General features: G+C 46.6%; 1 protein-coding gene across 1 annotated transcript; it reads left to right on the top strand.

Moving 5' to 3' along the window:
* Positions 1-8,432: 8,432 nt before the first annotated feature.
* LOC311171575 (interleukin-1 family member 10) lies at positions 8,433-11,169 on the top strand (the record flags this gene model as incomplete). Its single annotated transcript, XM_084234542.1, has 4 exons — positions 8,433-8,464; positions 10,210-10,295; positions 10,553-10,680; positions 10,957-11,169. 4 exons carry the CDS (start codon positions 8,433-8,435, stop codon positions 11,167-11,169), a joined length of 459 nt encoding a protein of 152 aa, XP_084090668.1.
* Between the last annotated feature and the right edge of the window lie 813 nt (positions 11,170-11,982).

Below are 11,982 nucleotides of genomic sequence, written 5' to 3' on the forward strand. Positions count from 1 at the left end.
GATCGTAATCCTGAGGGATGAGAACAGAAGCCATAGGAGGGGCCCAAATCTGATCTCCATGTATTCCACCTATACCTCACCAGTCAGGCCAGCTTGGCAGGTCTAGATTCTGCCAAGGGATAAGCAAGGATGTGGCTAGACTAGAAGGGGCTGCCCATGGACCTCAGCAGTTCCAGCCCAGATGCAGCTGAAGTCCACAGACAGTATAGTTTCGACCACCGGCCACTCTGCAGAGAAAATGGGCTTCAGTTCCACGTTAGTTCTATACACCCAGTTCATAGTCTCTTTACCTTCTGATTCAGCCAATCTCAGATTTCTCCCTTTGCTTGTTGGCTTTTCATGCATCTTCTCTGCAAAGATGTCATCTCTTCCAAGAAGTCTTTGCTGAGTTGAGATCTCTGGTCACTTGTTTGTCAGTGCCTGGCATACACCCATATGCTGACTTCCTTGCACTGTAGTAAATTGACTTGGGTTGATTGCCCCTAAAGTGATCTCAAGGTCAGGGCTGCATCATTTTGTTTCTAAGCACTGAGCATAATGTTTGGCAAATAATTGGAATCCATTTATTGGATTCCAATGGAATTCCAGTGGAAACTATTTCTTCACCCTGGAATATTCTTTCTCTCTCCTCCACCCATCGAAATGGTTCCACCTTTTGGGAACAGTTGAAATTCCACCTTATTCTAGAACCCACATCCATTCTGCAGTTATTGTTTCATCATTTGTGGGATAATAGAACTCAAACAGGTTTTAGTAGAGGGGACTGCCTGGTGGTGCAAGGGGTTAAGCACCTCACTATCAAGCCATCCACAGCCTGTGCAGCATGAGTTCGATCCCCAGCCGGCCAGGGAGCAACCCACATGGTGAGGCAGACCTCTCCTGTCCCGCCCGCTGCTCCCCTCAGCTGTGTATTTCAGTCAGTCTGCCTGTTCTGTTCCCCACTCTGTCTCTGGTGGATCCTCTCACCCCCTGCATCTCTGGCCTGTACACAGATGTATCTGGCCTGTATCTCAGCTCTTGTATGCATAAATAAATAAATATTTTTTTTTAAAAAAAGGTTTTAGTAGAGGTGAGTTCACATGAATCAACAGAAAAGGGAGGAATATGAAATTTTACCACTAGGAAGATGGCAGCTATGGGTACTGGTGTCTTGACTGTTCAAGTGAGAAAGATCTCATAGTTTTAGATCTCTGCACTTTCAATAAAAGCCCTAGCTTGGGCCTGTTTCTAACGTAGGTACATTACCCACATTGTTTGGAATTGGTGCCTGTATTTAGAAATTGAGGGCTACTCATGTGTCCTGAAAAGTAGAGAGGGCTCTAAGACCAAGGAACTGAGGGTATTTTTTCCTGAAGAAGCAATAGAACCTCCTTCAAGTGATCCTTCACCTCCAAATAAAGAATACATAGTTCCATATAATTCTAGAAAGCTTGAGCAGAACTGATGAGTGGAAATAAAATGTGACCACAAAATGGTAACCACAAGAACTATACACATTGTTAGGGTTTCTTTGAGGGGTGGTGAGGTGTTTGAATCTGGAGACACTGAGGCAGAGCCTGACTAATCTATTTCTCAGGGATGCCATGGCACAGATTTCTCTCCTAGGAGGGGCACTATGCAGTCATGATCAAGGTCCTTTCAGTTCTAGAGATTTATTTTCTTGCTGAAGGAGATTCTTCACCTGCATTTTCTCCAATATTCCCTTGGCCCACAGATTGGAAAATCTGGTCTTTTTAATTATCTTGTCAAAAGTTTATTGCTTAGCTCTCCAGCTGGACTGCAAATCTACCTAACAACAGGGATCATGGATTGCATGTCCTTGTCTCACCGCAGTGTAAATGTTTAGTAAACCCCGTGCACCGGTCTCCCACAGAAGGACAGGAGATTGACAAAGAGTGTGAAGAATGACCATTGCCCTTATATAACAGACCTATGGTCCCAACCCTGCTCATCTATTTTCACCTCTTAGCTGCATACAGTGGGTGTTAAACTGACCTCTCCCACTTCCTTCTTCAGAAGATACTATATTTCAGTTTCTCTGCATCTTATTAGTGAATAGCTGGCTAGCTGACTGGAAGAATGAGTGGGTCGGTGGGTGGGTGGATGGATGGATGCATGCATGCATGGATGGACGGGTGGAAGATGGACAGAATGGAAGGGTGGATTGATGGGCTAAGTTAAATAATGTTAAAAATCACAGGCCTGAGTACAACCCTTTCCCTGCACACGTACCCTATTAGTCCAGGGAATGTGACACCTGCCCAGTCCCAAGATGGATATAAGGCCAATCTCTTCTGCAGGTCTCGTCAAGCTGAGGCCAGCTAGAAGAACCTGTTGAAAAGCAGAGACTTCCCTCTCATCCTTCCAGTCAGGGCCATACTCACAGTGCTGTCAGTCCCTCCTCTTACCCACCTTGTTGGCTGCAGTCTGGCTTCAGACATCAGAGGCTGTTCTGTCCTTAGGTCCTTCAGACACACTTGCTCTTGCCTCTTCCACTCTCTAGGACATGAATGGAGCCCCATGGTTTACCACAAGGAAGGCAATAGAGGACATCTGACCCCAGCTCTGTTTATCTTCCTGCCAAAACCACCATTTAACAATGTCAATGATAGTAGCTACAGACAGGGGCCCAGCCTGGCTTCTGTCAAGGCTTTATGGGTGATTCTGTCCCCTTTCAATCAACACTCATTAATGCCTCTGCCCTCTTATTATGCACACTGTGCTGAAGACATTGTGAAAGCCCAAGGCTCTTCTTCCCCATAACTGGAGCCAATTACAAGATTGCTGCAGGCCTGACCCACCCTGACCAGGTGATATAAACTCAGTGCAGATGCCCTGGAGTAATCATTTGGAGGTTCCAGTGCCCAGGATCTGCAGGTCAGTGGTGGGAAGGCAATATTCTTTTTCTTTCTCTCTTTTCTTCTCCTTTCTGTTAGGAGCTCTGAGATTCCCTTTACCATTAAAATTTCCTGGGAAGTTCTCTAGATAAAAGACATCCCCTCCACAGAATACAGGGGAATGTTAGATAAATCTAATGCACATAAATGGAATATGGAGAGAGGATAGGTTAAGTCAAGATTTTGAAATATTAGAACCATATATTTTTTAAGAATTTATTTATTTTGGGTCTCCCCAGGGCGCAGCGGGTTGAACACAGCACTGTGAAGCAGCGCTGTTTGCAGACTCTGTAGCGCGGGCTTGATTCCCGGCCAGCCAGGGAGATAACCACATGGCGCAGCAGACCTCTCCTGTCTCGCCCGCTGTTCCCCTCAGCAGTGTCTTCGGTCCATCTGCCTGTACTGCTCCCCATTCTGTCTCTGGTGAATCTTCTCACCTTCCTGCACCTCTGACCTGTACCCCAGCTCTTGAATAAATAAATAAATCTTTTAAAAAATAAAATAAAAAAATTTATTTTTTAAATTGAGGTAACATTAGCTTATTGTTGATATTTTGAAATTATAGGGTCCCCCCTCAGGTATTGCCACGGTAGTGGGCCTTCCACCAAATTACCCAAAGTCCGTCACCATTGTCTATTGTACTCCCTTCCCTCTTTTCTCTCACACTTCCCTCTGCAGCCTTCAATTCTATAGTCACCTTTTAAGTGTTACTTTTTAAATCTCTCTATCTGATCCCTAGTTTGGTTTCTGTATATTCCATGTACAAGTGACAGCATCTGGTATTTATCCTTTCCCTTCTGACTTATCTTAGCAAAATCCCTTCCAACTCCATCCATTTTGCCACAAATGGCATTGATTATCTTTTTTTGATTGCTTAGTAATGACCTGTTGTGTATATATACCACATTTTCTTGATCTACTCTTCTATTTTTGGGCATTGAGAAAGAACCACAGGTTTCAGAAAGCAATTTCAGGGGAAGTCATGTAGGCCAGAGGTATTCAACCGTGTTTGGGGGTTCTTCAGAGATGTCCTGGTGCCTGCTTCAGTGGACAAGGAAAATGGTAACAGGATCTGGTGTCTCCACCACCCCTTGCTTTAGCAAAAGTGGGTCCCTTCTATCCATTCTACTTTCATTCGGTTTCTGTATAAAGTTCATCATGGAACTTAGTTTTGAAAATTAATGACATTGCCTCGCCTCTCATTTCTATGGCAATAAATTGGAGGCCCAGGGACAAAGGGGAACTTTTCAAGGTGGCAAGTCAGACTGGTAGTAGAGCCAGGTTTAGAACTCAGCCTTCCATGTGTTTTCCCTTTTTGCTTGTAATCACCAGTGTGAATTAGTTAGGGAGGTTGCAGTGAGTTACAGACTATGCTTCATGGTTTCCAGATCTTACTATGTTGTGTAAGGGAGACAAACATCTATATATAGAACAATAAACAATATGGTGAAATTTAATAGGTCAGAATAGGGTTGCAAAATAAGGGATTCATTAAACTCTGAGTCACTGAATCATAGATAGTTTGATATGGAAAGAATTTTAATAATCACAAACTCTAATTTTATGATTTTATAGATAGTAAAACAGGATTGTGAGTTAAGTGACCTAACCTTGTATGTCTGAGCTGTCACTGAGCTGATCATTATTTTGGCAGAACTAGATGCTCAACTTATAGCTAATGATACCATGTCCAGTGGCCCTAATGACAAAATGATCTGAATGGACAGGGATGAGGAGGGATGACTTTTGAGGCAGGGAAATCAAGGGAATTCTGAGTAATCTTATTAAGAAGATACAAAAGAAGGTGTGTGTCTGGAGGGGGGTATAGTGCCCATGGAGAAGTACAACATACTCATCAAGTAAATGGGGGGGCAGGTGGGGTGAAATGGACAGCTGCTATAGAGTGTAGAGCTGGACAGGGCTGTGATAAAATAGTGCTTAGAATCTGTGAGTCCAGTTTCTGCACATAATTTGAACTGGATTAAAGGTAATAAAACTAGAAATACTAGTCCTACTAAGAAAACAAAGTAATATTTTAAAGGAATAATTTATTAGGACTTGCTGATAAATCTGACAGTCAGGAAAAGTCAGAGAAATTGTCCATCTCTCAGGTTTTGAATCTCACTGACTAGAAGAAGATTATGGCAGCAAGGGAAATTAAATTAGGGGGAATGAATATATTGGGGGAGGAGACTGTCAATTTGACCTGAGACATATTTGATTGGGTGTGATGGCAGGATATTCAAAGTGGGGTGTCTTGTGGACTGCCACAGATAAAGTAGCATGTTCAGTCTGGCCTTGGGAAGCATTAGACCAAGATGCCATTGCTGTTGTAGAAATGAATAAATTGCAACTCCATGGATATGAAAGAGAAGTGCTTACAACTTTGACTTGTGACTTCCAACCTTACAGATACCCCACCCCAAACACACACCAAATAAAAAAGAAAGGAGATCTACAACATACCTGGAAGAGAGAATAGAGAGGTGTGAAGGGATTCAATGTCAAGGATTCCGAGGCAGCAGGCAAATATCAGAGGAAACACAAAAGAGTCACTGGATTTGGCTTCCCAAAAGTTAAAATTGGTCTCAGAGTGAACAGATTCCATGTTGATAATGTCAATAAAGGATAACAAAGAGAGGGTAGGGTGGGTGTGGTATGCAAAAGAACAAAGGGAAAGCCCTGGGCTTTCTGGTGGTGCAGACTGATCCAGGTGAATTGTGGCGGTGTTTAGGGGTGTCACTGGCCAAAGTCCAGTGACAGGACAGTTAGGAACAATAGGAGAGTGAGAAGTTTGGAGACTCAGTGGATAGCTCTTTGGAAGGAGCCTTGGCAGACATTTAGCTCCAGGCTCAAAGCCTCTCTTATAGACTAAGAGCCAGTTTTTTCATTCCTACTCACGCCGCCATAATATTGCTAGAGTCCAGGAAGCCTAGGGGACTCCTGGGGGTTCCATCTAGACTGGACAATCACTGAATTTCTGCTTTGGGGTATCACTGACCAAGAGCAGGAGACATCATCAGTCAGCCTGTCCAACTTCACCAGGGCCTTCCACTATGTCTGCCGCTAATGCACCTTCACATGGCTAGCAGGATGCCCACATTTCTGCTGCCACAACAAAGGACCCCCAGTAGTTTGGTAGTGAGAAAGCACAGCACAGTGGGCTTGCATTGAGGCCATGTGGCTGTCAGCCATCTGAGGGGGACATCTAGTCCCCTTTGCTACTCAAAGTGTGGTCCAGAGACTAGCAGCATGGACTTTACTTGGGTGCATGTTTGAAATGCAGTGTCCAGACCCAGCTCATATGGAGGGAACCAGAATCTGTATTTTAGTAAGAGCTGAAGGTCATTTATGTGTTCATTAGAGAGTGAGAAGAACTGTGCCAGCCCCCAAGCCCAGTGGATCATTGACTCACTGTAAGTCCTGTGGAGTCAGAACCTCCAGCCATCTGGAGATGGCTAGAGTTTTCTCCAGGAAATTATACCCACCCAGAGTCTCCCATGTGAATTATGGACAGGCACATTTAGGCACATTTATGACTTCAATTAAATGTGCCATTAAAAAAAGTGAAAACTTCATATTACAAAGAAAATTCATGGCAATCAAAGAAAAATGTAGAGCTGTCACCAAAACATCCCTTGAAATCTATCAGTTACAGGTTAGTGCTGTAACACTGCTTGCTGCCTTTGCTTCTCTGTATGTGTGGCCCCAGTAGATACAGATTTAAATGGAGTCATAATGGGCACATTATTTATGACCTGCATTTTTCATTTATTTTGAACACTTTTATGCCATACAACATTCCTCCACCACACCATCTTTATGTATACATGCTGTCTTATTTACTAAATTTTGCCATATTTTTCTAACAAACTGCTTATTACTGGGTATTTAGGTTATTTCCAACTTCTCACTATTATAAATATGGTGCACTGTACATCTTTATAACTGAACATTTGGGAGCTCCATTATTTCCCTTGATAAAGGGCAGCAGGTGAAAGTATGAAGTGCACAGAGTGCTTGCAGTCTTTGATTTGTGTCTCCAGCATCCCTCCAGAATTCATCCTTCAGTGACCCTTCACTCTCACCGGCACTTAAACTCTCACCGCCAAGCCCGGGGATAGGAAATGACCTTTCCATGGTGACCGAATGGCGGATTCAGTGCTACAAGCCTCCTCGGCTGCAGTCCTATCTAATGTCTCCTCCAGCACCTGTCCATGGGGTTGGGGCCCCTGAGGTAGCAGGAAGCCCTGCCATGTGCATCCACTTCCCAAAATGTCCTCCATGTCACCCTTTCCCTCTGTATCCTCCTTCCCATCTTTCTTTCCCCCATCCCCTCTTATTTTCTGCTTTCTTACCTTTTTTCTTTTTCTCTTTTCCCCTTTTACTTGGTGAACTCTAGAATCAGCCATAGGCATCCCTGCATTTTACTTTCCTAGGCTATTTTTCAACTCCTATCTCCCAATTTCCCTCCACCTCTTACCATCCTACCACCCTCATGACCTGATTGGCTCTGGATTTCTTTCCATGCTAGATTCTAGAATGGTCCTTCTGAAGGTGGTCATTGTAGGGAAGGCTCTGGGGCAAGCCAGTCCAGGGGAGGAGCAGGGCTGTGAGAAGCTTTGGGGTCTGGGGCTTATATGGAACACCAGCTTAGTTTAAATAGCTCACCCTCAAAAACACAGGCCTGCATCTCAAGCCGGTCTTATTTATTTTTTTTTTAAAGATTTATTTATTTATACAAGCACTGGGTACAGTCAGAAACGTGGGAGGGTGAAAGAATTCACCAGAGCCAGAACGGGGAACAGAACAGGCAGACCGATGAGAAATACACTGCTGAGGGGAGCAGCGGGCGGCAGGAGAGGTCTGCGGCAGGAGAGGTCTGCGCGCCATGTGGGACCTTCGCCCAGTGGCAGGGATCGAACCAGCGCTGCAGAGGCTGCGGGCAGCCCCACACCCCAGAGCTCAACCGCTGCGCCACCGGGGAGCGGGGAGGCCCTCAAGCCGGTCTTATTATCTATCTGGAACAGAAAGGAGTTTAGTTGGTCTTTCACAGTCTTGGCAGACCCTGAGAATGATGCTTTCTAATTGCAGGGAGCCTTCTGAGTCCTAACCCCCTGGGAGGGAGAGGCGGGTGAGTGTGTGGTGACTCTGGAGCCAGATGAGATGTGGGATGGGATTTGAGCCAGGCTCATCTTCAAACTATAAGGCTGGCACAGCCCTGGGAAGTCCTCAGCTAGATGATTTGCGGGAACCTGTTCTCAGGTCTCCCAGGGCTAGTGCCAGTATGCAGCTTACAGCCTCACACCCCCTGTCAGACTTGCTCCCAGGTGGCCCCAAATGAGGGAGAAGCTGAACTTGCTAGACTGGGGGAGGCTGGACTGACAGGTAAGTGCCCACTAGAACCTTTCCACCCTGTGATTGAGTGATTAGGGCCTCAATGCCTCTGGCTTCCTGCTCCATCCCCTGCCTTCATTAACATTCTTCCTCTGCTTCCCCTCAGCAAGGACCGTTCAGTTGCTTCTGACTGTAGGAATGTGCTCCCTCCCTATGGCAAGATACTACATGTAAGTTTCTGGACCCCTCCCTTTCCTAATCAGTGGGTCTGGGATGACTTGGGAAAAGGGAAAGAAGCTGAGTCAGAGGGATGAGGCTCCTTCTCATCTTGGAAATCTCCAGCGCCCCATCATTAAGCTTAATCATCATCAGGATAGTAATGGCTATAGGTCTGCAAGATGCCAGGCCTTCTACCACCTGCCTTCATCCTGGGAAATCTACGAGGGAAGCATTACTAAGCCAATTTCATAGATAGGGAAACTGAGGCTCAATGAGGTTGAATAAATTACCTGATACTGCACAGAGCCTGGACTCAGACTCTACGTTCTCCACGCTGACACGTCCTCTTGTCTCTACAAACTCAGAGACAGTTTTGGATCTCAGTGACAGCATCTTTACATGCTGACCTCTGTGGCCTGTACTCCCAGTCTGAGATTCCAGCTCTTACTTGCATCCGATCTCATATGACATTTAAGTCTTTGTTTACCATGCTATTGAGAGTGATTGTTGTTATAAATGACCTCAAGCCCTTTGAGGAATGAGATGAAGCATAATAAAAATAAAATAGGATTGACCTCTGGGATGCATTTCCTCAGTTGCTCATGGGTCTGTCTTGTCCTGGACACTGCGGGGGCGGGAGGGTGCAGTGTCAGTTTGGGTCTCCAGGACCTTAATTTGACTGGGAAGGCAGGACTCAGGTGCACCAGGCACACACGTGCAAAAGAGATGGCAGCTTTTTGGGGAATTGAGCTTGGGCCTCATCTCCAAAAAGAATATTGCTGGCACATGAGTTCTCGCCAGGTCCTTGGCATCCAGGTTCAAGAGCCAATGGTTGTTGGCAAGGCCGTGCTCTTCAGATCTTCACTTTTATTGAATAAGGGAACCTGCGTTAACACTCACAGTCATTAGCTAAAGGTATTATCATTAGTTATTAAGAGAGAAGAACCTCCTGGAGGTGGTGGCATTGGCCCAGAGGTGGCTGGGATACCACAGGCCCTGAGATAGGCTGATGGCCATCTTTGGAACCAGCCAGGTGACTGAGCTAATAACCTCATGACTTTGATATTGCACATGCTCATCACGGCCTCTGCCCTGCGCAGGTGTTTACTCTTCAGTGTTCATTTAAACATTAAAGTCACAGCCAACCCCCAAATGACTGTCATCGGGTCTCTGCTGACCTTGTAAACCTGACAGTCAGAACATGGCTCACCCCGGGGCACCCCTCGCCTGCAGGAGTGTGGCTGTCCAGCACACTTACCGTCACATAGCATGCTTTTCTTCTTATCAAAAGCCTTTAGAATATCTGAAAAACAAGCCGCTCTTATTATACACTCCATTAATCCTTTGACTGAAGAGAATAAACATCTATGAAAAATTGGGGGAACCCCAGCAAAACAGGGTAAAGCTGACTGTATCCTGGAGACAACTGACCCCCATGAGGAAGTTTCTCAGCAAGGGCATGGAAAAGGGTTGGCAAAGTCAGGAAAATTCTCTTTACCCTTCAGTGGCAAGGCGCTGGCGCCCCTCACTGCCCTGGGCTGACAGGGAAAAGTAGGAGCTTTAGCTTCAGGAAACTGTGAGCCTCAGGAAGCTTCCATTGCCTTAAGACTGACCTGTCTTCACCTGCTCTTGGTGAAGAGCTCTTCTCACCTGTCAAAGAAAGTATCCCCAAATACTTAGTGTGATGATTCTGAGTGTGGGGGTGAAAGAGCCTTGGGCCTCAGTGGTGCCTGAAGGGGCCACCATTCTGTTCCAGAATAAAGGATGCAGACCAGAAAGCGCTGTACTTGAGTGATGGCCAGCTCCTGGTGGGCGATCCTGACGCAGACAACTGCTGTGCAGGTGAGCACCCCGGAACTTGCCCTTGCTCCATCCACTGCAGGACCTCCATTCTCCTCTCCCCTTCCCCCGTGCAGAGCACCTCTCTTAGTGAGGGGATCATGGTCTGAAGGGTCCTAGTTCCCCCTGAAGTCCTCATGTCATGTGGGGTCCAGGGTAGGTGTATACTGTGTATGTTCCTTCCTGCCTGAGCCTTAGCTCAACCCAGAGCCTGAAACTTGTGGCCTCTCACCTACTGGCTCACCTCTCTTCCCTCCCAGAGAAGATCTGCATCCTTCCCAACAGAGGCCTGGACCGCACCAAGTTTCCCATCTTCCTGGGGATCCAGGGGGGCAGTCGCTGTCTGGCATGTGTGGAGACAGAAAAGGGGCCTTCCTTGCAGCTGGAGGTGAGAGACCATGTCCCATTCTGGGGTACCCTGCAGGCCTGGCTCAGCATCCTGGGCACTCTGGCATCTCTATACCCACCTGTGGACTCTTAGCCAGGTCCACGAACCCCTCTCCAGAAGATTCCCACCACCTCCCTCTGCAGCCAGAACTTTGGCTGAAAACTTCAGAAGGTGATTCCCTAAGTAAAGTCCCTCACTGTCAAAGCTCCAGAGGCTTCCAGGGCTGATGTCTCAAGCAGCCCCCTCCTCCTGCAGCTGGCCAATTTGCCCCCACAGGATGTGAACATCGAGGACCTGTACAAGGGTGGTGAGCAGGCCACGCGCTTCACCTTCTTCCAGAGAAGCCTGGGTCCTGCCTTTAGGCTCGAGGCTGCTGCTTGGCCTGGCTGGTTTCTCTGTGGCCCGGCTGAGCCCCGGCAGCCAGTGGGACTCGCCAAGGAGAGTGAGCCCTCAGCCCGAACTAAGTTCTACTTTGAACAGAGTCGGTAGGATGGCAGGAGCCTGAGTTTCAGGCTGGTATCCAGAAAGCAGACTCACCCCACTCAAGGATTGTGGTAGACGGAATAATGACCCCCTAAAGATGTGTACATCTTAATCTCTAGAACCTATGACTATGTTAGCTTACATGGCGAAAGAAAGTTTTCAATTGTGAGGGAGTTAAGGATCGTGGGGTGGTGATTATCTTGGGGGAGCCCAGGAGTCCTCATGAGAAGGTGGCCAAGGTAAGAGACTGCAAGGTACAAGGGGCTAAATTTGAAGCTGGAGGGAGGGGTGTGAGCTGATGAATGCAGATGCTTTCTAGAAGCTGTGGAAGGCAAGGAATTGATTCTTCCCTCTAACAGCCCTGCTGACACCTTGGGTTGAGTCCAGTGAAGCCCCTTTCAGACTTCTGTGCTCCAGAACTATAAAATAATAAATTTGTGTTGTTTTAAGTCACCAAATTTGTGGTCATTTGTTGCAGCAGCAACAGGAAATGAATCCAGGGCCTTAAGTTCTTATGTGCTTAAGTTCTCATGTGAGGGCTCTGGGGGTATTTAGTGAGCCCTTGGAAGGCTGGTCAGAGTCCTCCTATCCACTTGCCCCCAAGGCTTCTAGAAACACCCAAGAGGTTCCAGGCAGAACCCAGCTCTTTTCTTCTGTCCATGGACAATGCCTTGGGCTGCTCACAATTTCAGTTTTAGTTCAAGTTTTAATGATTTATCTGTCAGACACATCACAGTAAATCAGTTATTCAAGTGATCTCTCAGTACCATTCATTGTCTGCTAGTTTTAACGTGTGAGGCGTGCTAAGGGGGAGGCTCT

The sequence above is a fragment of the Talpa europaea genome (assembly GCF_964194135.1).
Source record: "Talpa europaea genome assembly, chromosome: 6".
Classification (NCBI taxonomy): Eukaryota; Metazoa; Chordata; class Mammalia; order Eulipotyphla; family Talpidae; genus Talpa; species Talpa europaea.